Consider the following 26,566-nt stretch of genomic DNA (forward strand, 5'->3'; position numbering starts at 1 on the left):
ATTACTTTAATGCAATATGCAACACTGGCTGCAATGCACTTTCGGCTTAACACAACATTTTTGAGTATTATTAAAGGGCACAATTTAGTTATTTAACATTTTTGAGTTCAATTTCAAGAAGTAAAAGTAAAAAACACTGTTTTAGTAGTAAATATAAAAATTAAAAACCATTTTAACAGGGCGGAATTTCTTAAATTTCAAAATTTTAATATAAGAAGTTAAGACATTTTTAAAATTTGGACTTTCCAAATGTCTTAAATTTTAATAGAAATTGTAATTTACCCCACAGTGCAAAAATGTTTGGCGTGTCTTGGCTTCAAAGCAAACTGGCGCCCGAAAGTAGGCAACAAAATGCTGCAAATCAGCACTCTGACGCTTTAGAAGTAATTCGCCGCAGCAAATGGTGTCGAGTTGAGTTGCACATAAAAAAAGAATGTAACATAAAAGAAATAAACCCGCAAATAGCTTAGAATTAATTGCATTTGAATAATGCTGTGAAATGTAACTATGAGCGTAGCATGCCACATGCCACTGCTTAATGATGCAATCCGTTTGTGCCTTATCTACACGTGCTTTGCCATCGTGTTCTCACTCTGTCTCTCTCTCTCTCTGTCTCTCCATCGTTGGCATCCTCATCCTCAGTTTTAACGTCATCCTTTTAACCACTCTACGTTTATGCTCTAATTAGACCGCACACAGACTCACTAACATATGCAGAAAACGCTCACATCGCGTGTAACAAATTGAGTGCCCACCTTTCATTAACCGTGTTCCGTTTCGTATTTGCCGTTTCCTACATTCTCCATTCAACTTCCTCGTACCATCTGCCAGGCAACCGCAATCTACAATCCTCAGTTCCCGTTCGCATTTTAAGGCAGCGCTTTGCAAATGCAACTGTTAAGTGTCCGCCACTTTACGACTAACGAATTAAAAACAACAAAAAAAAAGCACACGGGGTATAAAAAAGGAACAAAATTGTGAATGCAAAATACAAAACTCACTTTTATTATTACACTTGTGCTGGTTATTATTATTATTTTACGCGCATGCATAAATTGAAGCCCAAAAAACGTGAAACAAACCAACCAAAAGTCGAAGAAGCCAGCAAAAGTTGCACGACTTTTAAATACACTTGCCGATGAAACTGTTTAACTTGTGTGGGATTAAGCTGAAATTGCTAAAATGTTTGTTCATTTTTAGTGGTATAGCAAATATTTTAGAGAAAATGTTACACACCAATTGATATAGTTAAAATGTTTTGCACTTCATAGAGCACATTCGCATATAAAATATAATATTAAAAAGCGTGATGTAGGCAAAGAAAAGGTAAACATTTGTACGTCAGATGCGAGTTGTTGGTGGGCAGAGCACAAAACAATAGCGCAGAATGAGTGGAAGTGGAATATTATTGCAACAGTTAACACACACAACAGCCACACACACACACACACAAAACACACACATTGCCAAAGGAATAAAATGTAAGCACAAGCGAGTTAAATTTTAAGTATGTGCAACTGCACAAGTGTGTGGCTGTTGGTCTTTCTCTGTGTTTTAGCCCAAACAGGAAGTCACCCACACATTCACACACACACACACACACACACATACATACCTACTCTCAGGCGTAAAAATAAACGTTGAGTTTGAGTTCAAGTGCGCCGTCGTCCGCCATTTTGTTTGGCTTTGCAAAATGCTCGGCGCTTTTCTTTTGTTGCTTTGTTTTGGGCATAAAATGGCGTTTATGCCTTGCTTGTTCCTCAACAACAACAATCAGCAACTGCGGGTGCACAAAGTGTGAAAAAGTGCACAAGAGCTTACAAAAAAACAAAAATGAAAAACAACAAAGCAACAAAAGCAAAAATGCAACCAAAAGGAGCAACAACGAACTGCTCCGACTGTTTCCTGTCCGGTGTTGGTTAACGTCAAATTGACACGCGTTACTTCCGTTCATATTTCTTGGCGGCGCCACATTAAAGTGTCAATTGGTCCGGATAAAATATGTTGCAAGCTACACAAAACGTATTTACCATCAGCGTTAATTGGAAAGCGTGATGTGAGTCGAAGGCCATTAAAATGCCGTTAGCTTTGCAATGCAGCGACAGGTATTCGATGGCCTCATTAGCATTGAATGAGACTTGGCCACAGCTGGACACACACCTACACACACACACACAAACAGTCGCAGCAGCAGAAACATGGGGCATCAGGCATTGGTGACTAATTGAGCCACACAGCTGGCCACAAAACGTCGGTAATCAATGGGCAAGAGAAGAAGATATTCAGCTTTATTTTAGCCACTTTTATAGCAGGCACACGACTTCACCATAAAGTCGCCTAATAATATTATACAGAGAGAATAGCATGCTAGTTGAGCATAAGCATTTTGGCATATAAAAAGTAATTGGGACATTGCACTCACGTAAACTACTCGGCAATTGTAAACTTTTTATATATGTACAATTCAGTGTAACATTTATCTTTTAATTAACGTTAACAATGTTTGCACAGCAACTGTACGGCGTCCTTTAAAGTAAGCGTTCTTTTTAGGTGTCGGGCATAATCTTTAGGTTTTTCTCTCATCTCTGAGAAGCACTTTGATTTTGTTTCGTAAGCTTTAAAAGTGGTTTTTTGGCCACGTCTGTTGCTTGCTTGCGTCTTCTTCAGTCGATGCTAAACAAATAGCAATAAAAGCCGAAAAATAATAAGGTTCAGTGGTGCCTGCCTGCTGCCTGCGGTCGAACTCTGTTCAGAGGTAGAAAGGTCGTGTGCTAAAGATGGAGATGCGAGATGTTAACTGAGGGGTAACTTTATGTGGATACCTCGTCAGCTCGCTTGAGTGCCCTTTTGGCGTTTATTGTGGCTGGCGCTACCGAAAAAAAAAGCTTTGGCACTAAACAAAAATTACCCATACGCCGTGGGTGCCGTTGATTGGCCGCGGGGGCCAAAGACAGGGAGCGGGGGGAAGGACGACGATACAACAAAACTTGGGAAGTGGAGTCGAGGTGAATATGCTGCGGTCTGGTTTGAGGTTGAGGTGTGTTCGCTTTGCTGTTCAGCAATGCTTAGCCTTTCATAAACTCATAAATCTGCAAGTTGGGCAGCATAAATTTACAGCCATGGGACTGACTGCCTGCCTGCCTGACTGCCAGCTTGCCAACAGCACGAGGTTGTGTGGCAAGTGGCAGGCAACTGCATTTTGTGGCCTTGCTGGCTTTGGGTTAGTTTAAAATGCATTCGCAACTAATAAAACATTCCACTCTGCTATTAATTGCAGCCATATCTCGTGACGCAGTCAAAGTCGGAGCAAGAGCCGAAGCCGGAGCCGGAGAGGGAGCAACAGTGAAATGGCCAACGAACCACAGCTGCAGCCACAGATGCTGCTGGTGGCTTTGCTAGCCATTAGCGCAGCACTGTCGCTGAGCAACGCGGAAAGTTCATCCAGCTGTGGACCCTACTTCCCAGCGGCATGCGCCTGTGGCAAGGAGATGTACGAGGGAACGATTCAATATATCGTAAACTGCACAAACGCGGGATTGAATAACACCAGTGTGCTGGAGCATATGCCCGAGCAGGTGGAGATACTCATATTCACCGGCAACTACATCACCGAGCTGCCGTGGAATGTCTTTGGCAGCATCAATGACTACAAGCAGCTGAAGATTGTCGACATGAGCAGCAATCACATACGCGAGATACGCGGCAAGAGCTATCATCATGTGCCGCGTGTGGAGCGTCTCATTTTGAACCACAACAATCTGAGCATCTCGCGCAACGACGATGAGGTCAATCATCATCATCCGCGTGTCTTCTCCAACTTTGGCAATCTGCAGAGTTTGCATTTGACCGACGCCTTCGAGGATCACAGTTCACCGCAGCTGAGCGAGGATCTACACGATATCTTCGTCAACAGCCAGTTGGTGAAGCTGCAGAAGTTGCATCTGGAGCAGAACGAGATTACACACTTCAAGGATCGTAATGTGTTTTGCGATTTGCCAGCGCTGCGCGATTTGCACTTGGGCGACAATCTGCTCAAGGACATCAACTTTGAGGTGCGTTGCTTGAACAATTTGCGCTTCCTCGATCTGGAGCGAAACAAGTTCGAGTTTGTGAAGCCCAGTGACATGCGTGTACTCAACCATCTGCAGGAGCGTGAGAATCGTACCGTTGACTTGATCGTGGACTTCAATCTTAATCCTTTCGTATGCGACTGTAAGATCTCATCGTTCCGCACGTGGTTGCAGGCCACACGCGTTACGGTGCGTAACCAAGAGAGTCTGATGTGCTTCCATGGCATTCAGCACGTTGATCCGGCGCCGGCGCACATCCTCCAACTGGATATGGGAGAGTGTTCATCCGAGATGGCGGCAGCTGCCTCGTTCCTCAATATTGCTGAAGATGAGCAGCTTTACGGACAGCTGCAACCACACATTAGTGGACACACTGCCACTCTGATCTTTCTACTGATCGTGCTCACCATGATCCTGCTGGGATTGCTGGTGGCTCTCGTCTACGTTAGTCGCGACAAATTGAAGTATATGATGACGCCGGTGTTTGATAATGTGGCCAAGAAAGTGCAGTACACATCAATTAAGGACGAAGACTGCCCGGAGGTGCATGTTTAAGCAATTGCATTTTACTTGCACTATGTCCAATCTTAACGAGTACCACGTCCATATAACGAACAAAGGGAAGAAGCAGCTACACAGCTAAATGCAGTTTCGTTTTTGCCATTCGCATAGCGCAAAATGTGTGCCATTCACAGGGAACGAAGAGGATATGGAGAAATGGAGGGAAAGCAACAAGCGCATATCATTTGATGAATCGTTTCCGTTAAATCTACTTACAGACACACACACGCTCACACCCCAACACACACACATACACTTAAACACTCACAAACGTATTGTTTGATAGTATATAAGAGAAATTGTTGCATTTAAGGTAATAAAACACACACACACACACAAATGTGGCAAAGTTGATTACAAGCGAACAAACAAATTCAGCAATAATGTTAGCGATTTTCTAAGTAGCATTAAGTCAGTCTTGTTGTACGTTCTATGATTTCGAAAAAAGACCCAATTGCATACATACATATACGCATATAAAGCATACTTACATACATATATATTGTAACAAACACGTTAGTGTTATCTGTGATTTAAGTTTAGTAGCTTTACTTTGTTAAAACTCTGCAAAACAAAAACAAACAAACGAAAAATTAAAAGAAAAACAAAACAAGCAAAAAAAATATGAATGCATAAAAAAAACTTCAACCTTTATAACATATGACGTACTTACTTACTTACATCCAGCATACATTTGCGTTGAGATACTTAAAAATGTTATTAATCATTTGTCAATTGTACTACTTACATGATTTCATTTTAATTTTATGTAATTAACACACAGTTTTTATAAATAAAACCCCAAAAATGGTTTAAAGTGTTTTACTTTTTGAAAAATACCTCTACAGGCGGAATGGCTTTGGATGGATTTGAAATTTCATATACCAACTATTCTTTATTGCAAAACATTAAACAAAGACGTTGTGCTAATGGATGATCCATCTGAACTGTTGAAGACTTAGAAATAATGCAAGCAATTGAGCAACAAAGGAACTATTACTTTTGAATGTATTTAAGCTAGCAAAAAACACGTCTTACTTAGCTAGTCCATTCCTAGTATTAATATTTCAAAATAATCTTCAAAAATTCCTTTGTTTCTAATTCATTTGCAAGATTTAATACACGTAAGTTAAATAAATTTTGGTTTAAAAATAAGTATTATAGATATTTGAATTTAATATATTATATTTGATATTTAAAAGTAAGTATTATAGATATTTGCTTAATTTAATTATTTGAAAAATTTCAATAGCGCGCAATTCGCCATTTTATCGTTTGCCAACACTAACCGCATGGCAAGTACTGTGAATGGCAAAAAGACGAAGAAGATGTGTTATGATAAGCGGCTAATGTTATTGTGGTAAACTTTACAATATTTGACAATTTAGGCACAATTACGCTAACCGCAATGTTACTGAACGCTGCTTTATCTGCTACATGAATATAAAAAAGCTGCCACAATGCCAATTTGCGCTACAGTTGTAAGAGAGCATTGCGAATGAGAGCAACGCTTGTGATATTTTTTTAGTTGTGTGTGTGATTTGTGTGGTGAGCGCATAAACAAATTGTGTGTTTTCGTCGCACCTTTTCCAACTTGGTATTATTTCAATAGTTCCATTATGCAACGTCACGCAGCTGCATAAGTCCATTAGAATATACTCATTCTCCAGAAAAACGATTGCATTTAAACATTTGTGATAGCAGACATACCCAACATAAACCAAAAACAAACAAAACACGCACGGTACGCGTGTCTCGTGTTTCTTGAAACTACTTCGTGTACGATAACTGAGCTCATCTAATTTCAGATGCTCAAAACCTGTCGCCGTGTCTGCACCTTACCCCGCTTCTCTGGCACTCGCACTTTAAACGCTGCGATCACCCAACGGCATCAGCATAAAGCAGCGAACGCAACCAAGGACACCATGGATAAGTTTGATTTGCCAAAACGCTTGCAGGGCAGTACGCCCAGCGTGTGGAACGAATATATTGCCCTAGCCATGCAGTATAAGCCATTAAATCTTGGCCAAGGTTTCCCGGATGATGCTGCACCAGACTACGTCACCAATGCCCTCGCTGATATTGCCAAGGATCCAAATCCGCTACTGCATCAGTACACCAGAGGCAATGTAAGTGGACGAAGGATAACTAAGAGTTAAATTATTAAAAGCGATTTCTGTCTAGGGCCATGTGCGTTTGGTGCAGGCTCTGGCGAAGCTTTACAGCGGCCTCATTGGACGCGAGCTTAACCCGTTGAACGATATACTGATAACAGCGGGTGCCTACGAAGCATTGTATTCCACAATTATGGGACACGTTGATAACGGTGACGAGGTCATCATTATTGAACCTTTCTTCGACTGCTACGAACCAATGGTCAAAATGGCCAACGGAGTGCCGCGTTTCATTCCCTTGAAATTGGTAAACTGTCGCATAATTTATTCTTTACAATCTATTAAGCCTTTCGTTTTCATAGCGCGAGAAAGAAGGTCCCATCAGCTCTGCCGATTGGGTGCTGGATGAAGACGAGCTCGCAAAACTATTTAATGAAAAAACGAAAATGATCATACTAAACACGCCACATAATCCAACTGGCAAAGTCTTTCATCGCAAGGAGTTGGAGGTCATTGCTGACTTGTGTCGCAAGTGGAATGTGCTCTGCGTCTCGGATGAAGTCTATGAGTGGCTCGTCTTCGATGGAGTGGAACACGTACGAATCAACACCTTGCCTGGCATGTGGGAGCGCACCATTACCATAGGCTCGGCAGGCAAAACCTTCTCGGTGACGGGCTGGAAAACCGGCTGGGCTTATGGACCGCACGAGTTGATAAGAAACTTGCAAATGGTTCATCAGAATTCGGTTTACACCTGCCCAACGCCACTGCAAGAAGGCGTTGCACGCAGCTTTGAGTTGGAACTTGAACGTCTGGACAAACCAGAGTGCTATTTTCATAGCTTGCCGCGAGAACTGCAACCTAAGAGAGATTTTATGGCCAAATTCCTAAACGAGGCTGGACTACGTCCCACAATACCCGAGGGAGGCTATTTCATGCTGGCGGATTGGACACCCCTTGCAAGCAAGCTGAACCTGGATTCGGAGACCGACAAGTACAAGGACTACAAGTTCACCAAGTGGATGACCAAAAACATGGGCCTGCAGGGCATTCCGCCCAGTGCCTTTTATAGTGAACCCAATAAGCATTTAGGCGAGGACTTTGTGCGCTACTGCTTTATCAAGAAGCAAGAGAATCTTAACAAGGCAGCTGAGCTGCTCAAGAGCTGGAAATAATGTGTAGTTTAAAACTGCTCAAACTCCATTTGTACATTATCAATAAACGAATTTGTTTTGAATTTAACGCGAGTGTCTCGCAACGTTTGATCGTCGCATCATGCAGGCTTGAACGTGTACGCAGATTCATAACCTGCGCACGGTGCAATTACATAACCAAGAAACGAATGCCAAACAAAAACTATTGTTTCCGTGTAATAGCCTTACTCCAATCTCCTTTTATTTGCAATCCAATAACATGTTCATCCGCACCAAGTACATTGGATTTCTTTGTATGTGTGTTACGCTTTGTATGTGTGTGTGTATTAAACTAAAGGAAAAGTAAACGCTTTAGATATCGAATACGGACTTCAGAGCCAATTCGGGTTTGTCGTAGCCCAGCTCCTCGACAGTTGGCACTCCCAGCTCCTTCAGAGTTGGTGTGATCTTCTCCAACAAGTAGGGATAGAGTGTTGCCTTCTGGTCACCGCACTTGTCCTTGCAGCCCTCCAGCCACCTGATGGCCAAAGCAATGTCGTTGACACGACGGCAAGCACGCAGACCGGACTCGATCACCTTTGGGCTGGGCACCAGATCCATGCCGAGCAAATCGTTCATGCCCTTGCGCACCTCCCAGCCGTCGATGCCTTCACGAGCAAAGTATTTCTCGTAACGCTTGTCGAACTCCTCGGCCGATTCCTCGGATCCGTGGACGCAACGCACGGCGGCAACACGCGAGGCTGTGGTGCCAACGGTGCCGCGCATGGCGGTGGCGAATTTACCGGCAGTAATACGCAACATTGCTACCAAAAATTATAAAACTTTAAGTTATGCTAAAATTTGGTTAAGTAACAGTTCGACTCACTTTTATTGCTCTTGCTCTTGCTATTTTTTCACACAGATGACAGAATAGGGATGTTCATGTAATATCGATGAATCGATTTAAAAATTATTTCCAGCGATATATGTCAGTGGCGTATATCGAATAATAACACTAGTTTAGAAAAAAAGTAGTATCGACAGTGCTGTGCAAGGCATTAACTGCCAGTCGAACGTTAACAAACACTGTGCGAGTTACTAAGCAGTCATTCTCATTTTGTGTCGGACAATTCAGCTGAAAATCGCATTTTCTGCTGAAAATAGACTTACAAGCAGTGTTAGCGGCTTGGATAATTGATAAATAGCCTTAACGTATCAACAATAAGATGTCGGCAGCAGGGTAAGTCCATGTGCTAGCATTAGTTAGTACAATTCAATATTATTGTCTCAGCTGTGTCGGCGGCTCTCTTCTTTTTGTGGCTTCTTTGTGCGACGCGTGCTTTTCACTACTGTGGGGTCATCTTAACGTCGGCGTCTATTTTTTGCAATGTGTGTCGTTCAAATGCTTTAGTTTGGTGATAATTGCATTGCGCTATTCGTTGCTGAGATGTATTGCTTGCCATTCTAACGGTGGGCGTGTCCCATGCGCATTGCATTGTTGTATTTTTGGGACAGTACGCGGTGCCATCTGAAACGAAAAAAACTCACTGACGTTTGAGGTTATGTTCGGGTTGGCGCTAATTTCTGTTTAAAGTGTTGCCCCCATTGTCGAAATTTCCACAGCATGGACTTTTGTTCCATGCAAATCAATCAAAAACGATTTGGTTTTGCACTTTAGAACTAGTTCTAGAAACATCGATGCCATTGTCGTTGCTATGGCCGGATTACCACCGATGCAGCAATAGTAATGTCGGCAATGTCAAGACGCGTTTCCAAGCCGCGTTTTGTTTATTTGTAAATAAAACAAAAAAAGAAATAACAAAAATATTCAATACTTTCCCATTTCAGTTCTATTCCCCCACCCGTTTCGTGGGCTCAGCGCAACGATTTGGTTTACGTTATCATCGATGTGGAATGCAAGGACATTGAACAGAAGTGAGTTACATTTTTTGTAATAATACATTTCAGTGCAAATACTTTAAAATTTTTGTTCTTTCACAGAGTGACAGACAACAGTTTCACTTTCAAGGGTGTAAATGCACTGGATGCATCGAAGAAATATGAAGTCACATTGAATTTTTTGCATGCGGTTGAGCCGGAGAAAGTGACAAGCAAGAATATTGGACGTTGCCTTGAATTCACAATACCCAAGAAGGAGAGCGGACCATATTGGCCCACTCTGACCACGGATAAAACCAAATTGCATTTCCTGAAAGCCAATTTCGCCAAGTGGCGCGACGAGTCTGACGATGAAGAAGGTAAGAAAGCTGCGTTTTACCTAAAAAATGCGTAATTAATCGTAATTGAATTCCAAATTGTATCTCAAAGCAGATCCCAAGGACAACGGCATGTTTGGCAACTTGCTGAATAGTCCCGGCGGAGATTGGAACAACAAGTTCGACGATTTCAATGTGGACGAAGATGACGATTCGGACGATAACATCCCCAGCCTGTCGCAAAACGATGAGGATGATGAAGAGGGTGGGGAGGGTGACAAGAAGCAGTAATTAGAGTCGTAGCTATAGCCGAGACCCTTATATACCGTTAAGTCACACACATACACATACACATAGTCCCCCTCTACTACTATAACATGCACAGATACAAAACACATACACATTCAAACCACAGACTCATGCGATCATAAACACTATTCCAAAAACTACACCGATAACCTTGCGCAGCAAATGCGCATTGTTAGCGAGGGTAAACATCAAAAAGGAACAAAGAAGTGCATCAATATTTCGCTGGATTTTCGCCACAACAATAATAATAACAGGAAGAAAGCTACAACCAATTCATTGCGAAGTTTCATTTGCAATTTATTAATTTTTTGTTTCCTGTAAATAAAGAGGAAATTAAAATAAAAACAAAAACTCGAAATACTGTTAATTTCTTGGCGTCAATAATTAACTGTTGAATTTAAGAAGAATTTTTATAGAGTTTAAGCAATTATTATTAGATCAGATTCAATTTTTAAATGGGTGAAATTGACACTTCCTAAAAGTATGCAACAAAAAAATTATTTTCTCGGAGCATTAAGAAAATTGTCGAATTCGTAAAATCCTGGCTATCTCCGAAAGTTGCAGGACGATTTGAATGTCCTTTGGCAAGTTGATAGTCCTCTTCAAAATATATTGTTTGACGCTAGATTCAGTTTGATATCACCAAGGACTTCTGAGATATGGCGAGTATATTATATACGAAAATATCCTTTTATCTCGGTCGTTTGAAGGACTTTCAAGGATAATGTTTTGGATTTTGCATTTTTATATAAATATCTATCGATCTGGAAAAGAACATGAAAATCGTCCGTTAAATGGCGGAGTTACGCCGGAATAAGCATTTTTAGGACAATTTTTGCATGCCACCCCCTTGTAAAATTTTCGACAATTTTTTCGGATTGATCCTGAAAATCTTTGAATGCCAATCGATAGAGTTGTCTTCTGTAAATACAAAAATGAGTGTCCCTTCGAAATCATTTCAGATTCTGCTGAGTTATATCAACAATTAAAGCTATTTTAATTGGTACGTCCTCAAAGTATGCTACAAAAATTTATTTGCTGCACGTTCATTTAAATTATTACAAAAATTATCATAGTTCAGGCATATACAAGCATATTTTGGACTAAATGCATTCGATTCATTGGAACGAAAACTATCAATTGTCATAAAGAAAATATGGGGTCATCTAAGAAACCAACATCCTGGCTGGCTCCGAAAGTAGCAGGACGATTTGAAAGTCCTTTGGCCAGTTGATAGCCCTATTACAAAAAATTTTTTTCATATCCTGAAGTCTTCACTACAACTAAGAGGTGATTTATCGAAAATAGGTGACATTATCCTTGCGGTAATCCTTGCTTAATACTTACCCTATAGCTAGTCCTTTTAACTTCTCATCCTTGCAAAATATAAATATAAGTTTATAGAATTGTCCTTACCTAACTTGTCGTAATGATCCTTGTGTCCTGCTGAAGTTTTGCCTAAAAAAATAAACTTGTAGCCCATAGTGCAGTATAAGCAAATATTTCGATTGCTGCTTATAACTCAATTAAAAACATCTGGCAACTCTGGCAGCAGTTGCTTGGCAACGCGGGTAGAAGTTTAGCAGGCTTTGAAATGTTACCCAAACAACAAAACATGCCAAGTGACAACAATCATTATAAACCCGCAATTAACATTAAAAACGAACAATACAAGGAGCGTTTCTTATTATTAAATATACAAAATGAGAGCACAGATGCAATCCACAAATCCGGGAAGGCTCGCCTTTGTGGCTGAATGGTTTCATGTCGAGGCAGGAATTACACACACTTATCTATTAACATATTATTTAAGCGACGGCGCCGTCGAAGTGGTAAATTAATTTGAAATAATTTAAATAACTAACAAACAATAAAACTAACACAAATGACAGTTTGATCAGCGTAGCAAGAAGACGTTTTTTGCGACGAACCAAAATCCCTGAACTAAGTGATCGCGATTTCTTTGTTGGCTCGAAGATCAATGTGTTTGGACGGCAATTTGATATTGTTGACTATGGCGATGAAGTCACTCGCAACACTTTGGCCAAATACCGCAAGCGGTAAGTGAAAGTTAACAATACCGAAAGCGTTTTAATGAACACTGTTTTGCAGAGCCTTTGCGCTGCTTAAGAGCAGCATGTGGCCAAAGAATCTGGGTGAATTTCTGACCACACTCATAGACAACAAGATCAACATTAACAACGCCTTAATGGTTCAGTTCACACCGAAAACAGTTACACAGTTTCTGTCCAGCAAACAGGATGACGATGTCCACACATCGTAAGTTAATCACAATACATTAATATCCATTTGCATTAAACCTTTAACCTTATAGCGTGCTAATGAATGAACTGCTAGCTGGACCTGCGATTAGTTTGGAGCTAATCGGTGACAATGTGGCTGAGATCATCGCAGCCTGCTCCAAGTACAATACAGAGAATGCCTCCACTAAGATCGAGTTGTCGCCCAGTATGCAGCAACTCTTCGAGCGGGAAGAGGTGCGCTATGGTTTCTATTGTCCAGAGCGCGAAGAAAAGGTTCCAAACGATTTGAAGTTCTTTTTTCGAGGAGCGTCACAGCATTATCAAGGATTGCCGCTTTAAGAATAGCACTTTAGCCATCATTAAGCCGCACTGCATCAAGGATGGTTTTCTGGGGCAAATTTTAAATGAGATTTTAACATCTGGCTTCAAAATTGAAGCAATGCGCATGCTGCTCATGGCGCGAGCCAATTGCGAGGAGTTCTACGAGGTCTACCGCGGTATCCTGCCTGAGTTTATTCCTATGGTGGCGCAGCTGGCCAGCGGCGTTTGTATGTGCCTAGAGATAGTCTGTGAGGATCCCGAGAAGAATTCATATCAGGAATTCCGCAGCTTTTGCGGCCCAATGGATCCGGAAATTGCCAAGCTGCTGCGTCCGCATACTTTGCGCTCCAAATTTGGCGTATCCAAGGTGCTGAATGCTGTGCACTGCACTGATCTGCCAGACGATACAAATTTGGAATTGCAGTACATGTTCAAGATACTCGAATGATTTGATTTGTCCGTGTTTCTTTTCTCCTGTGCATAAATTAAATGTAATTCTATAAAAATGATGTATATTTTATTGCTTCAGTTCTGTAATTGTTTAAGAAATGTATGAATAACTTAGCTATATAGATTTGTTCGTAATTTTGCTTCCCTTTTAAAAGCCATACCATAATTGAAGTGGAAACCAATACTGAAGGTTTAACTACACACTCGCCCTTTGGCTGCTGGACGTGGGCATTTCGTCTGGATTTTCAGGCAGCAGCACAACTAAATCCCTGGCTTGAAAGTAACGCCTACGATCCTGCAGTGCATACTCAAAGGCCAGCAGAGCAAATATGATAATGCTTATCAGCATCACCACTGCATAGAAGAAGTACTCGGCCTTCTGCGAGCTCAGCATATTTAATTGCGTAATAAGCACCACAATCAGATTACCGAAGGCATTGTTAAGAAACCAGGCGGCGGTAACCACAGATTTCATTGAGGCCGGCGCTTGGGTGAAGGCAAACTGCAGTCCTGGAATCGAAAGCAACAATTCGCCCATCATGAGCAGCAGAAATTGCGGAACTTGCCATCCAATGTTGATGCTATTGATGGGTGCAGCCTACCAGAGAATAAGTAGTTGATTAATCAAATCATTTCAATATACAGCACTTTGTTAACTAACCATAATTCGATCTTGCAACGCTCCAGCACAAAAGAAAGCACCAGCAGAGCAGATTCCACCAATAGTGACGCTGTGCAGCGGTTGCAGTTCCCAGTCGAATAGACGACGCAGCAGCGGAGCTGTCATATATTGCCACAGCGGTATCAATATGAATAGAAGGATGGGACCCACAGCCTTTGCCTGATCGGGTTGTATAGTCACACCCATCACTGTAGTGTTCATCATAGTCGCCTGAAATGTCCAGCTTGAATCCTGCTGGGCGAGCAGTGCGAAGTAAATGGGCAGCGGAATGAATAGCTTGCTAATCTGCAAAGATAATTCAAATTGATATCGCGGTGATAGGAGCTAACTAACTGTTGACTCACGCGCAACACTTTCGACACATCGTTGACAAAGTCCACATCATAAGGACCCAGAGCATTCTGCAGCCAGTAAGTGTATTTCTTGTTGGACTTTCGACGTTTCCACTTGCCCACAAGCGCTGTCTTAATGCAGCCACAGAACTTGAAAAGAATATTATCGCCGGATAGCTTTTCCGACTTATAAAAGTATTTACCAACTAGAAAGATGACTGCAAAAGCACAAATTATAATCAGCAATGGAAAGATGCAATTAATTTCACAATTACTTACACCAAGCCATCATGAAGGAACTGCCCAATGTGCCAAACACAGCTGGATAGCAAGTTGTCTTGTCGAAGCATTGAGTGTTTGCTCTGACTAGCGGTGGAATAATTTTGCTTACAAATATGCCAAAATAATAGACAAAATAATACAAGGAGAAGTACTCCGCTAAGAATACAGCTTGCTCCGGCAACTTGAACTGCAGTGCACCCAACGATGTGATGCAGGCTCGCACTGATCCGTTACCCACTGCTATAAAGGAAATGGATACCAGCAAACTGCCGATAGTGTAAGTTAGGCAATAATATTAGTTTGCTGATTCCACTTACAATGCTGTCACTGGCATGCCAACATAGGGCAGCGTGGTCATCGTCAGCAGGAACCATCCAAAAGCATAGAGAAAACAAAACCCAGATATGGTGCGAACATTGCCCATATAACTATCAGCGAGCACGGCTCCAATTATGGGACAGAATTGGCCAAAGAAGTTGAATATGTGCAGTATGATCGTCGAGAAGCTTTCCGAAAAGTTGAGATCATCCCGCAAGAAGAGAACCAAGATGGCTGATGGGAATAAAAGAAAGATAGTATGAAAGTTTAAATTAGTTTTACTAAGAGACTTAATATAATTTCTTGTTCCTCTTCTATCCTTAACAAATTTGAATTAAAATCTGTAAAAAAAATCATACATTTATTCTCCTAACTTAACTTGGCTTTATTAATGGATATTTAATGAAAAAATTCCAAATGCTTTTCCTATTTGCTTTCGGTTGCATCCTTATCTTTTAAGCAAACAAACAAAAATTGCTACTGAATCAATATATGTACAAATATCACACTGCATCGCATTCCACAGTAGCAGCCAATGATCTAAGATCAAATAAGACCTCCCTCTGTGTGTATGCACCAAAGTCTGTCCGCTGATAAGCATGGCTTGTGGAATATTTTTGGGCAGAACAATGCAAGATTACTGTCCAGCTAAGCTGTGATGCTAAGCGAATTACCGCATTGCACTGGTAATAAGTGGGTCAGAGTTTCCACATTACACTTACTGCGCATGCCATTTGCCGCAAAAGCCTCAAAGAACTTGGTGGCCAATATGAAGTATACGGCACGTGGATACTTGTACTCAAGACGGATGTTTGATATGGGCGCAAATCCATAGTTGGGTAGGGAACTGCGTGGTTTCGTCAGCTGTGATGCTTCTCCATCGGCTGTTGCTTGTGTTAGTTCCGCGAGCGCAGGCAAAGCTATAGAGTAAACAGAGAGTAAGATAGGTGAGATACATTATCTAGCTTTATATCTCGTTTATCTTGAGGGTCATAAAAACTAAAAAACTTACTTTCTTCGCTGCCAATTTCAGTAGCTCGATACATTTTCCAGGTGTTTTTAACCGCTGTTCAAGCAACTTGCTTGTCGGTTTTTGTTTTGTTTCTAAGTTGAGCCGATCAAGTTACCAGAGTTGTGTCCGATTTGGTTTTGTGCCTTGTGGCTTTTATGTCTGTGGTTTTGCACTCTCACAATGTGCTCGCTCTTTGGCAAGCGTGCTGCTCCCACGCCAACGTCCGTTGTGTAGCACGGCACTACAGCTACTAACTGTCTAGTCGACGATGCCCACCGATGCTGCTGCCGCTGCTGTTGATGTTGCCTTGCTTTGTTGACAGCGTGTGCACGTCGCCGTCGCTCAAGAGCAAACATTGCGATAAAAGCGGGGGACAAAGCAAATGTAAGTTGCATCTTGCAGCAGGTTATCTCTCTCTCCCTGTCATGTGCTTGGGCTCAACACGCTGATAACGAGTCTCCAAGTCTGGCTTAGTCAGGGAACTTCAAGTCACGGGACTTGGCCGGGTGATAACATAACAATAACAATATAATACACAATAACAACAATGATTGATCACATTTTACAAGTATTTTACAATTGATTTTTATTTAAATTAGGCTGAAAAGTATTTTAGCGCGGCACACGAAACCCCCAACTAGGTAATTAAAACTAAACACGCATCTGGATGATACATCGATGAAATTCGCGTTCGCAATTTGGTTGCGTCCATCAAAAAAACATTTACGAGACGAATTGATGAAGCCAACCAATAACCAATATAGTTGGCCAAGTTCGATTTGCCAATGTTGTTTACACCAGCTTCTTGGCCTCGAAGAAACTCTTCAAATGACGCATCTGCCAGAAACCCATCAGCACCAGCACCAAAGTCTGGACCAGCGACCACCACAACACACGGGAATTGGTGCTCTCGCTGGTGTGACGGAAACGTTCTTCGCGATAGCGTTGATAGTTCTGCTCCTTGGTGATCTGTTCGACTTGGTCGAGCAGCTGACGTATGCGCAACTGCAGTTCGGTCAGCTTCTCCTTCTGTGCCACATTGGCATAATCGATGGCATGCTCGCCCACCTGAATGTCAAGATGCACACGCAACTGGGCGCCATTGAACCACGCTGTGCTGTTCGAGTACATGCAGATCACATGCTCGCCGGGTGTGTGCGATGTGAACGACATGCGTCCCTGTGAGCTGTACACACGCGATAGAATCACTTTGTCGTCGCTGTCGCGCACCTCAACATGCATTCCAATGCCAGGCGACGAGGGCATAAAGCCATTGGAGCGCGGATCATACAGTTCTACCTTATAATTGACTGCAAGAAACAGAGTTAGCGGTAAGAGTTGTATACGTATGTTGGCCAACAGGGCAGTTGCCCAATTTGTTTGTTGCTTACCAATCACAGTCGTCTCATCGGGCACCTCCTCAATGAAGCATTTGCGCTCCGTTTCCGATATGTGAAAGTACAGGCCGCAGGCGGTATGCAGGGTGCAAAGCACCAAGGCCAGGCAGATGAGTTGGTTGCGCATTTCGGTTTGAACAAAATTCCACAAGAGCTACGATTATTTGTTTTATAAAAAGAATCTAGCTCGCCGACACGTCATGAGAAAAGAGACAAAGTGGCTACAATTTGACAAACGCCAGGGCTGCCACCTGGCAAAATCACACACACACACACGAAAAACAAACAATTATGCTGCTCGTCTGGCAGCATCAAATAAAACAGCTGGTACAGTTGCTGGCAACTGCCAGAGCTGCCATCCTTCGAACACAAACAATAATTGCGTTAATCTGGCAGCACCAACCTCAAACAGCTGACACATTTGTTGACGTTTAACTTTTTTGTCATACCTGTCTAGTGCAATCTTGAACAAATAATGGACCTGATATTACTTATAGGCATTGCCACTGCGCTGCTTATTGTGCTGCTCACACTTTACTTCCTGCAGAACCGAAATGCCAAGACTGGTAAGACCCTGACAATGAATGAAAACCGCAACATCATACTGACCTTTGCAATTCTGCCAATTAGAAACAAAGCCCGCTGCTGCACAGGCACAACGTGGCGTCCCACAGCGTGCACAGGAAGGTGTTCCGAGACGTGCACAAATCGCTCGCAATCAGCGCAATCGCTTGCGTCAGAATGCGCCAGCAGCTGCAGCCCCAGCAGCAGCTGCTGCAGCAGCGCCTCCAGCCGATTCCGACGAGGATGACGCAGTAGCTGGCGATGATGGACAGCGAGTACCACAGGGTGCTGTCCTCGACGAGAAGATGGGCGCCAAGAAACGCGCCAAGATGGAGGCTAAGGAGCAGAAGCGCCTGCAGCGCGAACAAGAACTCCACGACCGAGAACAACGCAAGGTGAAGGAGGCCAAGGAGGAGGCCGAACGCAAGGAGCAGGATGAGCTGGAAGCGGAAGTTGAACGCAAGAAAGCCGAAGCAGAACGCTTGGCCAAGGAAGAGCGCGAACGCAAGGAACATGAGGAGTATCTGAAAATGAAGGCAGCATTCAGTGTGGAGGAAGAAGGCTACGAGGAGGGCGATGCCGAGGAAAAGGAAAACTTACTGGCCGACTTCATACAGTACATCAAGGACAACAAGGTTGTTCTGCTCGAGGATTTGGCCACGGCATTCAAGCTCAAGACCCAGCAAGCCATCGAACGTATTCAAGAGCTGCAGGCAAATGGAACCATCACTGGCGTAATTGATGATCGTGGCAAGTTTATCTACGTCTCGGAAGCGGAACTCGCTGCAGTGGCCAAGTTCATTAAGCAGCGCGGCCGCGTTTCCATTGCCGAGTTGGCAGAGAGTAGCAATAATCTTATTAACTTGACGCCCGTTGCTGCTGCTGAAGGCAGTGCCTAAAGAGATTTGTTAGCCATTTGTAAACTACATCTATACGCATAGTTAAAGTACGTTAATATATATTATACATATATTAATATGTATGAACAAAAGAAGTCGTATTATTTTTATACATAAGTAACCATATCAAATGGGTACACAATGAATATCAATTATAAACAGGCAGCCAGTTTAGCCTATTCCATGTCATCGTCGTCATCAAACTCCATATCTTCGTCATCCTCTTCCTCATCGCTAGTCACATCTGGATCAGAAGCTTGCGCTCTGCACTTGGTGCACTGACAAACGAAAATATAATTCTCGCGCAATATTTTGTGCCTCGAGTGGCGACTGCGCTCCAGTTGACACTCGTCCAAATAGGAAATGCAGATCTCATCGCCTTGCTGAATGGGCGCCACAGCTTTGAGTACGACCAGGTCATTCGAGTAGGGAAACGTGGACTGCGCATTTGGAACGCAGCTATGATTGATTTTGCTCTGCAGAATGTATAAGCCAGAGCCCTCGTTGTTCAGAAACTCGCCAGCAACTATGAATTAGGTTTAAGTTAGTAAGACTGTCATTATATTGAAAGTAAAGGCAACTTACAATCGCCCACTTTCTCGTATAGCCCATCGATCACAGTGTCCAGTTGTTTCTTGTCCGCTTCGGGCAGCGGCAAGTCCGTTACCTTAGTCACCCACTGGGCAAGCACACTGGTGGCAATGCCCTGGCTATTGGTGCCCAATATGCCCATCAGCGTCTTGAATGCATCAGGTGTGGTGAACTGTAAAAGAAAAGCAACTTAATAGATGCTATACATGATATTAACTTGTAACTTGCCATCGCGAACTCCTCATCATTGAAAGCATTGCAAAATGCGGTATATAATTGCTCCATTTGCTGCTCAAACTTCTCGCCCAACAATTTGTGATATATCTTTTGCTCACGGTTAACAATTAAGGCTTGGAACGATTGCAGTTGCTCAAGGAATTCTGGCTTATTCTTGCTCTGCTTATACATGGCCATCAGACGCACAATTAACATAATTGTGCCTGTTTCTGGTGGATAGTGCATCTTCTTCCATGTCTCGTTGAGTACATTAATGGGATGAGTGTCGTCGCTGCGAAAGGCACCCATGCAGGCCACTTGATGATATTTATTCTTGGCGTATACCAGACAATCCTCGGAACAGTAACGAACTTTGCAGCGTTGACACTGTGTAAATTGTGGTACCCAAACGGCTGTGGGGTCGTGTTCCACCAGCGGCACAACTATAGCATTGTTATTCGCGAGGCGTCGCACATTTTCTACCAATGTTTCCAACTAAATTGATTAATAAATTAGTAAACACTAGGCGCATTCCAATGTTATCACATACCGGTCTCATACAATTGTCACACGCTGCATAGCCATAGGCTGCATTCCACGAGAACTGATGGGATACAAACGGTTCCTCTTCGAAAATTATTTCGTCGACAGCAAAGTTCTTGGTTGCTATCATCGCCCGACCTTTTCCAGGCACTTCACGTATCTCGAAATGATTCATTTTGTCCTTTTTTACAACATAAACAAAGAACCCGATGTGCTTTCGAATTGTATGCACGTGCAAGTTATTGACGGTGTGGCCGTATTTTCAAATTCATAAGATACTGCTTTACGTGAGAAAATATACCAACAAAAATCACCTGCAACATTTACCAGCTAAATTGGTTACACTTTATGAAGTGCATTGATATTGGCGCTACTTTTTAAATAGCGTTTTGTAGACCACGTTTTGTTTAAACATGATAAACCAGCGCTTGTGATTTATAATGAATTGAACCCAATTCTAAGCCCCGAATGGTTTTTTGGATTACTGCCCGCAGTCTCCAAAATCATCATCCAGACATCAAGTATTGTAGAATAGAAACAGAAACGACTTTGTTTTTGACTTGTTCTATACTATTATATAATAATCAATTACATAATTTAAAGACATGCTAATTTAATTTGTTGATTTTGTTTTGCTTCCTTTTTTTTTTAAATATAATATATATAAACATTTCTTGTTAACAGGTGTGTGTTTGTTGTTATGTGTTTTTAGTTGCTTTTTGTAAAATACATAATTATAATATTTCATAGTTTTAATCATATTTTCTCGTATATAATAATAACTTTTGCGCCTAACAACTAATAATATTCAAATTTAATGTTTTTTCTTTATTTTAGGTTTTTGTTTTTGCTTTTATTTCTTATTATTGTTGTTTGTTTCCTCCTCTTCTTTCTCTCATAATTGTATTTTTTGTTTTTCTTTAATTTGTATTTGGGTTGTTTCTTGTTTTTGTTATTTATTTAAATTAAAAATTTATTCACTAACCAGCGCCATCTCTCGCGCCGTGGGCGTGGCCAGCGTCTGACCGAGCGCCGAGGCAGCCGAAACAGCACTGCTCAAGCCATCATCGTCATCTCCCGTTCCTGTTCCCGTTCGCGCCGTCGCATTGATAGCGACAGCGGCTGCCTTTTTGCGCTCCAATTCCCGATCCTGATCCCGATTCTGATCAGCATCAGTATCATCATCATCATCATTATTTTCATCACAATTACTGCGCTCGACCAGGTCGTCGGCATTCTCTTGCGCCTCATCGGCAAAGGACACTTCGGTTGGACTGTTATTGCTATCACCATTGGGCGTCAGCTCGTGCTGATTATTATTGGCTTTGTCTTCACTGGCGGATTTATTATTATCACTATCAGCATCGCCTTTTGGCGATGACGCTGAAGCTGGCGCTCCCGTTGCTGTTGTCTCCTCCTCGGGTATGTCCTCGATAAGGCTACGATTGCCGGAGCTGGCAGCCGATGGACTGCGTGGCGGCGCTTCAGCCTCCATCTCGGCGACCTTGCGCAACAGCACAGGATCAGAGGCACGCAGTGAACTCTCGGAGCCACCGACGCCCTCACCACTGGGCCGCAGCACCAGATAAAGCAATATGTCCGAAAGCGAAATGATGCCAATGACTTTGCGGTGCTCATCGACTACGACTAGACGATGCACCTCAGCGCGAACGATTCGCTCCATTATCGTGTACAGCGATTCATCCAAATTGCACTTTTGCACACCCTCGAACCACTCGTTGCGATGCTCGTTCGCCTTGCGCAGCGAGATATCGAGATCGTTGTAGGTTTTCTCGGCGGCGAGATTCTACAAAAATTGGAAAATTCATTAACTAAATGATTCTTCTTCCAAGTTCAAGGAATACTCACAATCACATCAAACTTGGCATAAATGTCTACGAGTCGTCCCTCGCTATCGACAAGAGGCAGAGCCGAAACACGACGCTCCACAAACTTCTTGAGCGCTGTGATAATGCTTGTGGTCTCGTCGGCTGTCTCGATGTTGTCGTAGGTGCCAATCTTCAGGTCGCGCAAACTCTTTTGCATATATGCGGGCTTTGGTAATTCATTAATCTGTAATCGAGCATGATAACGCTATAGTTGATATCTTTGATTTAAGTGCATTTCAACTTACATATAAAAACAGGAACCTCAGTATGCGTTTATGTGTCAATATGTACAGGACATTGCCAGTCGCTGGATCAATCACCGGTAGTCGATGGATGCGGCTGTGTATGAGAATTTTAATGGCATCGTAGAGGGAAGCGTCTGGCCCGATGCTGACCAATGGCATAACCTGGTTATGCAGCACACCTATAAAAAAATGTACTCAGATTTAATATACATGTGTTTGGCTAAATTGATTTTGTGTTTATAACTTACTGCGCCACGTATCCAGTTTGTGCTCCTCCAGCTGTTCCATAGACGCATTGGGTGACTTATAATACATTTGCAAGATCTTGATAAAGTCCGTAATGGTTAGCATGCCCACGAACTGTTGCTTCTCCGAGTCCCAGAGTGGCGCTGCACGAACACCATTATAGACCAACGCATAGAAGGCTTTCTTCACCAGCAGTTGAGTGTCAAAGACGACCAGTTTGGCGGAGGTGGGTATCAGATCATAACACTTGTGAAAACGAAAGAACTTCACAAAGATCTGTGAGTCGTCCTCCTCTGCAAGTAGAGAATAAACAAACGAAATATTTCGTTAATCAGTCGCTAATAAATGTAAATTAAAATTTCGAAAGAGATCAATAAATCAGTAATCAGAAGTATGTACCGGGCCCAGCGCCTTTATTGAGCAACTGGGCAAGCAGTCGCTTCCATGCCTCAGATATTTGCTCAAACTCCTTGATGCTCTCCAAGGGATAGTAGAGGACATCGGTGGGTCGACCGCTGCCGCCGAGCACCAAGCGGCCCGCATGATTTGAATAGAAGTGCAACTGTAACATGCGTTTGATTTTCCCGATGAAATTGGAATGGGGTTAAGGCAAAGGGGGATGTGAGAATCAATCACCACTACGTTTCACCATTAGCTCTGACACTCTGATAGTCAGTGGATGCTGTCAATTAACTGGCACACACTCGATTCTATTTCAGGCCGCTAATTGAACAACTAATTAAGCCAGTATCAAGGCTTACAGTGACATAACAGCGGCTTAACAGCGACGCTAACAGCAGCGCGCCCCTCGACGCGCTTCTCACTGTTACGCAGCGGATAAACAAAACCGACAACTGCAGCACTAACTAAATATTTATTCTATTTATTATTCAATTTGTTTTTCAATTTGTGGCAATCAAAAAATCAACAAAAACCACAGCAACGTTGACTATAAATTGTTCTCCTTTTCATTTATTTGTTATGTTTTTTTTTTCTCGACGCGCGCGCTTTGTCTGCATTTCAATAAATTACATTTAGACATTTTAATTAATATAAATTTAGCGTAGAAATAAAAGTGTGTGGCGAGAATAGGAAAGAGGCAAACAAATAGAGGAACCGAAAATAGTTTATAAATTTATTCAGCCATAAATATAATCAACAATTTGGGTACAAGCACAAGCGACAATTGCCCCCAACATCAGAAATGGCAAACCGAGCATTGCACGGAGAGAAAGAGAGAGAGAGGAGAGAGTGAGAGCGAGGCTACAATCTATGAAAACCAATTAATACTATACCAAATACAAAAGGCGGTACTGAAAAAGGGTGTTAATCAAATACATGCCAAGTTACACCCAAAGATTATGGGCCCTCGTCAACTGTCAGAAAATAACAAATGCAATATGCACAATAATACTTTTTGCATTGTCTAAGCGCTTACGAAAATTAGCTAAGCATTTGTGCCAAGAAATTAATTAAATTCTCATAGGCGGCACACGTTTAGAATATATCACCCACAAAAAAAACAATGGTACGATATATTATAATTTCTGACTTGAGTATTTGGAAAAACTATGTGGCAAACATTAAAATATGCAAATATATCATAAACAAACTAATTCCCTTGACACTACATTCGGATTAGTTGGCAAAAATGTATTTCTTTTCAATCTCTTCCTGGGCAAAAAATATCAATAATTCACATTAGATTATACATCCACATATCTAATACATTTGTATATAAAGATTTTCACATTTTCTTCATAATAATTTCAGCTCCTACACATTTTTTAAACAAATTATTCGCTGTCCGCGATGACAAAGCTGCCAAAAAATAAGGAAAGAGAAATTTAAAAAAATGCGAAGGCTAAAATGGATATTGAAATATACACGCATTTATTTGAAAGTAGTTAAAATAATTAGCCAACTGTCCTAAAAAGCAGCTGAGTGTTGTTGCCAAGGCATATTTATCAAAAAACAGCAGCAAGTCTTTAATCGGTCAGATAAAATTTAAAAAATAAAAAACAATAACAAAGAGGCAGCAGATTGAAAAAAGGTGAAGGTCCCCCAAAATTCACACACGCAATACAAATTGGTGTGTGTGCGTGAGTGTGTATATCTATTTCTTAGGTCTTATTGTTTTGGTTTAGTAATTGTTGTTGTCTCTCTGATTAGTGGCTTTTTATTTGCTTGTTTTTTATTTTTCGTCTTTCTTGAGTTGCCTCTGCACAAGTTAATTAAAATGCTTTTGAGTTTTATTTCTTTTCCGTTTATAGTTGTTGTTGCTGTTGAATTTGTTGTATTTGCTTTTATTTTGCACAATTGCAAAGCAATTTTAATTGTGGTTTTGTTGCAAATTGGCGTCGCGGCGCCTCGATCGAATATATATGTATATATAGTATTTAGTTAGTGAACGAATATATACATATGTACGATATATATATTCGTTTTCGTTTAAATAATTCTTTTGTTCTTTGAATTCTTCACCAATGACTAATGTCTTCGATTTGGAAGGCGTTAGAACACAAAGAGGGCGGGAGTGAGGAGGGGCGCGGTAGACCTTCAATTGCACTTTGAATTGTTTGAGTTATGGATACTCTTCGCGCAACGCGAGGTGAGTGGGAAAAACTATTATATTTTTTTTTTTTGGTTGTCTCGGCGGCGCTTTTCTTAATTTTCTATTTTGTTTGTCGCCCGTCTAAACGTTTCGAGATTTTATCATAAACTGATCCTCTAGTCTGTTTCTGTTTTTGTATTTTCTCTGATTTCCCACTCGGTCGGAAAAGCGAAAAGATTTTCGTTAAAGCGCAAAACAAAATACAACAAAACACTAACACAAATACAATACAAGAACGAAAAGATATATTGAATATATGTGTATGTATAGAATCGAGAGAAACGCATACGTATAAGTGTATTTAAAATCAATTTCTAAATTACTCGTATCTCAGCAGCCGAAATAAACAACTCAAAAAATCAGCGGAACCAAACGATCCACCGATCAGGAGAACTATCATATTGAATATGACGTTAATGATGTTCATGAAATGCCTCAAATTGGCAACTAAATGCAACTGAGAAACGTTGAGTGTCAGAGACAGAGAGAGAGAGAGCGAGTGCGAGAAGAGAAAGGTTGAAAAATATAAATCATTGTGGCTTGTACTTGGAACTTATAATTAGCCTCAAAGAAACCAAAACAAGGAGGTGTGTTCGATGTTTACGTCAAATAGTTACGCATCATTATTGAGACCCTACCCAAAGTTTACGATTCTCACGAGCGGAAAAGGGAGGGAAGATAGCGTTTTATAGCCAAACGGTATATAATGTTCTTGTCGTTGGGCGCCTACGCAAATTCTCTATTCTTAATCCCTCTAATATATGATGTTGATTAAATTAAATGGCGACATTTGTGTATATTACTTTTTTTGAGGTTTCTATACGCTACATATGGCACATCCTAAATCGTCGTGTGCCCAAAGACTCACAGCAAAAAAAAAAAAGTGTCAGCTTCTTGACAAGCTGCCAGAAAGTTGCCTGCTAATTTATTTGCAACAAAATTCGCATTTGTTTCTCAGAACGCCCCATGGGAATAAAAGTTTACTTACCGAAATCGGATAGATTGACTTTCTCGAGGAAAGGATCGGCAACAGGTAACTGAAAAGAGACGAAAATACGAAATTGTCATAAATATACATATATTTTTTTGTGTGTATATTAATGTAAATTATTCTAAAATGTAAAGTAGTATTTTACTACTTGCAGTAAAACGTAAGTCATTTGATACAATGTTTAGCTAATCAACAGTCGCAATTATAGCACTTATCTGTTTATTAAATTAGATGCAAGCGCACACACTTGGTGATAAATAAGTTAAATATAACTATCTATTAAGTGCTTAAACAAATATCACAAAAT

The 26,566-nt window shown here is 41.5% G+C and overlaps 10 protein-coding genes across 21 annotated transcripts in view; 5 read left to right on the plus strand and 5 right to left on the minus strand.

Annotated features, from left to right (window-relative positions):
- The window catches only part of LOC132784272 (trophoblast glycoprotein), a 43,372-nt gene extending 37,930 nt beyond the window's left edge, over nucleotides 1-5,442 (plus strand). The window contains exon 3 of the mRNA XM_060789786.1: nucleotides 3,278-5,442. Within this exon, the coding sequence (XP_060645769.1) occupies nucleotides 3,348-4,625 (1,278 nt within the window). The 5' untranslated portion in view covers nucleotides 3,278-3,347 and the 3' untranslated portion in view covers nucleotides 4,626-5,442. The remainder of the gene's footprint in view (nucleotides 1-3,277) is intronic.
- Nucleotides 5,443-5,913: 471 nt separating this feature from the next.
- On the plus strand, nucleotides 5,914-8,697 carry LOC132784271 (kynurenine aminotransferase). 5 transcript variants are annotated; one of them, XM_060789785.1, is made up of 4 exons: nucleotides 5,914-5,991; nucleotides 6,440-6,760; nucleotides 6,816-7,052; nucleotides 7,108-8,697. In XM_060789785.1, exons 2-4 carry the CDS (start codon nucleotides 6,440-6,442, stop codon nucleotides 7,918-7,920), a joined length of 1,371 nt encoding a protein of 456 aa, XP_060645768.1. In that variant the 5' UTR covers nucleotides 5,914-5,991; the 3' UTR covers nucleotides 7,921-8,697. The 5 variants fall into 5 exon arrangements, with proteins under 5 accessions (XP_060645768.1, XP_060645765.1, XP_060645763.1 ...); XM_060789782.1 differs by lacking the exon at nucleotides 5,914-5,991 and adding an exon at nucleotides 6,043-6,179; XM_060789780.1 differs by lacking the exon at nucleotides 5,914-5,991 and adding an exon at nucleotides 6,077-6,112.
- On the minus strand, nucleotides 8,108-8,883 carry LOC132784279 (cytochrome c oxidase subunit 5A, mitochondrial). Its single transcript, XM_060789795.1, has 2 exons — nucleotides 8,765-8,883; nucleotides 8,108-8,702 (listed from the first exon to the last, which is right to left on the minus strand). The coding sequence occupies exon 2, from the start codon at nucleotides 8,698-8,700 to the stop codon at nucleotides 8,251-8,253; it is 450 nt and encodes a 149-aa protein (XP_060645778.1). The 5' UTR covers nucleotides 8,701-8,702; nucleotides 8,765-8,883; the 3' UTR covers nucleotides 8,108-8,250.
- A 71-nt stretch (nucleotides 8,884-8,954) lies between these two features.
- Nucleotides 8,955-10,770, plus strand: LOC132784278 (uncharacterized protein CG16817). Of its 2 annotated transcripts, none has more exons than XM_060789793.1 (4): nucleotides 8,955-9,118; nucleotides 9,727-9,813; nucleotides 9,880-10,136; nucleotides 10,207-10,770. In XM_060789793.1, exons 1-4 carry the CDS (start codon nucleotides 9,105-9,107, stop codon nucleotides 10,383-10,385), a joined length of 537 nt encoding a protein of 178 aa, XP_060645776.1. In that variant the 5' UTR covers nucleotides 8,955-9,104; the 3' UTR covers nucleotides 10,386-10,770. The 2 variants fall into 2 exon arrangements, with proteins under 2 accessions (XP_060645776.1, XP_060645777.1); XM_060789794.1 differs by having other exon boundaries at nucleotides 10,210-10,770.
- Nucleotides 10,771-11,993: 1,223 nt separating this feature from the next.
- On the plus strand, nucleotides 11,994-13,495 carry LOC132784274 (nucleoside diphosphate kinase 7). The gene is given in 6 exon segments (XM_060789788.1): nucleotides 11,994-12,235; nucleotides 12,296-12,319; nucleotides 12,321-12,463; nucleotides 12,516-12,683; nucleotides 12,739-12,961; nucleotides 12,963-13,495. Coding segments are annotated over 6 exon segments (1,161 nt in total). The 5' UTR covers nucleotides 11,994-12,106; the 3' UTR covers nucleotides 13,437-13,495.
- Nucleotides 13,496-13,594: 99 nt separating this feature from the next.
- On the minus strand, nucleotides 13,595-16,340 carry LOC132784270 (peptide transporter family 1). Its single transcript, XM_060789779.1, has 7 exons — nucleotides 16,065-16,340; nucleotides 15,775-15,972; nucleotides 15,052-15,286; nucleotides 14,732-15,000; nucleotides 14,465-14,670; nucleotides 14,100-14,405; nucleotides 13,595-14,036 (listed from the first exon to the last, which is right to left on the minus strand). Exons 1-7 carry the CDS (start codon nucleotides 16,096-16,098, stop codon nucleotides 13,635-13,637), a joined length of 1,650 nt encoding a protein of 549 aa, XP_060645762.1. The 5' UTR covers nucleotides 16,099-16,340; the 3' UTR covers nucleotides 13,595-13,634.
- Nucleotides 16,341-16,619: 279 nt separating this feature from the next.
- LOC132784277 (transmembrane emp24 domain-containing protein eca) lies at nucleotides 16,620-17,697 on the minus strand. The gene is made up of 2 exons (XM_060789791.1): nucleotides 17,456-17,697; nucleotides 16,620-17,374 (listed from the first exon to the last, which is right to left on the minus strand). The coding sequence occupies exons 1-2, from the start codon at nucleotides 17,586-17,588 to the stop codon at nucleotides 16,857-16,859; spliced, it is 651 nt and encodes a 216-aa protein (XP_060645774.1). The 5' UTR covers nucleotides 17,589-17,697; the 3' UTR covers nucleotides 16,620-16,856.
- Nucleotides 17,698-17,885: 188 nt separating this feature from the next.
- Nucleotides 17,886-18,924, plus strand: LOC132784276 (DDRGK domain-containing protein 1). Its single transcript, XM_060789790.1, has 2 exons — nucleotides 17,886-18,027; nucleotides 18,092-18,924. The coding sequence occupies exons 1-2, from the start codon at nucleotides 17,937-17,939 to the stop codon at nucleotides 18,922-18,924; spliced, it is 924 nt and encodes a 307-aa protein (XP_060645773.1). The 5' UTR covers nucleotides 17,886-17,936.
- A 58-nt stretch (nucleotides 18,925-18,982) lies between these two features.
- On the minus strand, nucleotides 18,983-20,538 carry LOC132784273 (histone-lysine N-trimethyltransferase SMYD5). The gene is made up of 4 exons (XM_060789787.1): nucleotides 20,282-20,538; nucleotides 19,744-20,226; nucleotides 19,510-19,687; nucleotides 18,983-19,450 (listed from the first exon to the last, which is right to left on the minus strand). Exons 1-4 carry the CDS (start codon nucleotides 20,447-20,449, stop codon nucleotides 19,101-19,103), a joined length of 1,179 nt encoding a protein of 392 aa, XP_060645770.1. The 5' UTR covers nucleotides 20,450-20,538; the 3' UTR covers nucleotides 18,983-19,100.
- Nucleotides 20,539-20,830: 292 nt separating this feature from the next.
- Nucleotides 20,831-26,566, minus strand: part of LOC132784269 (5'-AMP-activated protein kinase subunit gamma-1) — a 71,481-nt gene continuing 65,745 nt past the window's right edge. For 2 of the 7 annotated variants that reach the window (XM_060789771.1, XM_060789770.1), the window contains exons 9-13: nucleotides 26,257-26,305; nucleotides 22,657-22,947; nucleotides 22,409-22,587; nucleotides 22,144-22,347; nucleotides 20,831-22,081 (exon numbers count right to left, since the gene is read on the minus strand). In XM_060789771.1, the coding sequence (XP_060645754.1) occupies nucleotides 21,248-22,081; nucleotides 22,144-22,347; nucleotides 22,409-22,587; nucleotides 22,657-22,947; nucleotides 26,257-26,305 (1,557 nt within the window). In that variant the 3' untranslated portion in view covers nucleotides 20,831-21,247. Of the gene's footprint in view, nucleotides 22,082-22,143; nucleotides 22,348-22,408; nucleotides 22,588-22,656; nucleotides 22,948-23,053; nucleotides 23,443-26,256; nucleotides 26,306-26,566 lie in introns of those variants that run through there. The other 5 variants (XM_060789773.1, XM_060789775.1, XM_060789776.1 and 2 more) reach the window with 4 other exon arrangements.

This window comes from Drosophila nasuta, chromosome 2R (genome assembly GCF_023558535.2).
Source record: "Drosophila nasuta strain 15112-1781.00 chromosome 2R, ASM2355853v1, whole genome shotgun sequence".
NCBI lineage: Eukaryota > Metazoa > Arthropoda > Insecta > Diptera > Drosophilidae > Drosophila > Drosophila nasuta.

What these genes read in the sequence shown, in the direction of transcription:
- LOC132784271 (XM_060789780.1), top strand. Translation starts at nt 6,092, where the DNA reads ATGCCAATTTGCGCTACAGTT. An exon ending in TGCCAATTTGCGCTACAGTT is followed by an intron (nt 6,113 to 6,439) that starts GTAAGAGAGCAT and finishes ATCTAATTTCAG; the next exon opens with ATGCTCAAAACCTGTCGCCG. An exon ending in GTTTCATTCCCTTGAAATTG is followed by an intron (nt 7,053 to 7,107) that starts GTAAACTGTCGC and finishes TCGTTTTCATAG; the next exon opens with CGCGAGAAAGAAGGTCCCAT.
- LOC132784279 (XM_060789795.1), bottom strand. Translation starts at nt 8,700, where the DNA reads ATGTTGCGTATTACTGCCGGTAAATTCGCCACCGCCATGCGCGGCACC.
- LOC132784278 (XM_060789793.1), top strand. An exon ending in TGCAAGGACATTGAACAGAA is followed by an intron (nt 9,814 to 9,879) that starts GTGAGTTACATT and finishes GTTCTTTCACAG; the next exon opens with AGTGACAGACAACAGTTTCA. An exon ending in CGAGTCTGACGATGAAGAAG is followed by an intron (nt 10,137 to 10,206) that starts GTAAGAAAGCTG and finishes TGTATCTCAAAG; the next exon opens with CAGATCCCAAGGACAACGGC.
- LOC132784270 (XM_060789779.1), bottom strand. Translation starts at nt 16,098, where the DNA reads ATGTATCGAGCTACTGAAATTGGCAGCGAAGAAA. An exon ending in TGCGGCAAATGGCATGCGCA is followed by an intron (nt 15,287 to 15,774) that starts GTAAGTGTAATG and finishes TATTCCCATCAG; the next exon opens with CCATCTTGGTTCTCTTCTTG. An exon ending in CGTTGCAAGATCGAATTATG is followed by an intron (nt 14,037 to 14,099) that starts GTTAGTTAACAA and finishes ATTCTCTGGTAG; the next exon opens with GCTGCACCCATCAATAGCAT.
- LOC132784277 (XM_060789791.1), bottom strand. Translation starts at nt 17,588, where the DNA reads ATGCGCAACCAACTCATCTGCCTGGCCTTGGTGCTTTGCACCCTGCAT. An exon ending in CGATGAGACGACTGTGATTG is followed by an intron (nt 17,375 to 17,455) that starts GTAAGCAACAAA and finishes TGTTTCTTGCAG; the next exon opens with TCAATTATAAGGTAGAACTG.
- LOC132784276 (XM_060789790.1), top strand. Translation starts at nt 17,937, where the DNA reads ATGGACCTGATATTACTTATAGGCATTGCCACTGCGCTGCTTATTGTG. An exon ending in GAACCGAAATGCCAAGACTG is followed by an intron (nt 18,028 to 18,091) that starts GTAAGACCCTGA and finishes TCTGCCAATTAG; the next exon opens with AAACAAAGCCCGCTGCTGCA.
- LOC132784273 (XM_060789787.1), bottom strand. Translation starts at nt 20,449, where the DNA reads ATGAATCATTTCGAGATACGTGAAGTGCCTGGAAAAGGTCGGGCGATG. An exon ending in GTGACAATTGTATGAGACCG is followed by an intron (nt 20,227 to 20,281) that starts GTATGTGATAAC and finishes TAATCAATTTAG; the next exon opens with TTGGAAACATTGGTAGAAAA. An exon ending in ATACGAGAAAGTGGGCGATT is followed by an intron (nt 19,451 to 19,509) that starts GTAAGTTGCCTT and finishes CCTAATTCATAG; the next exon opens with TTGCTGGCGAGTTTCTGAAC.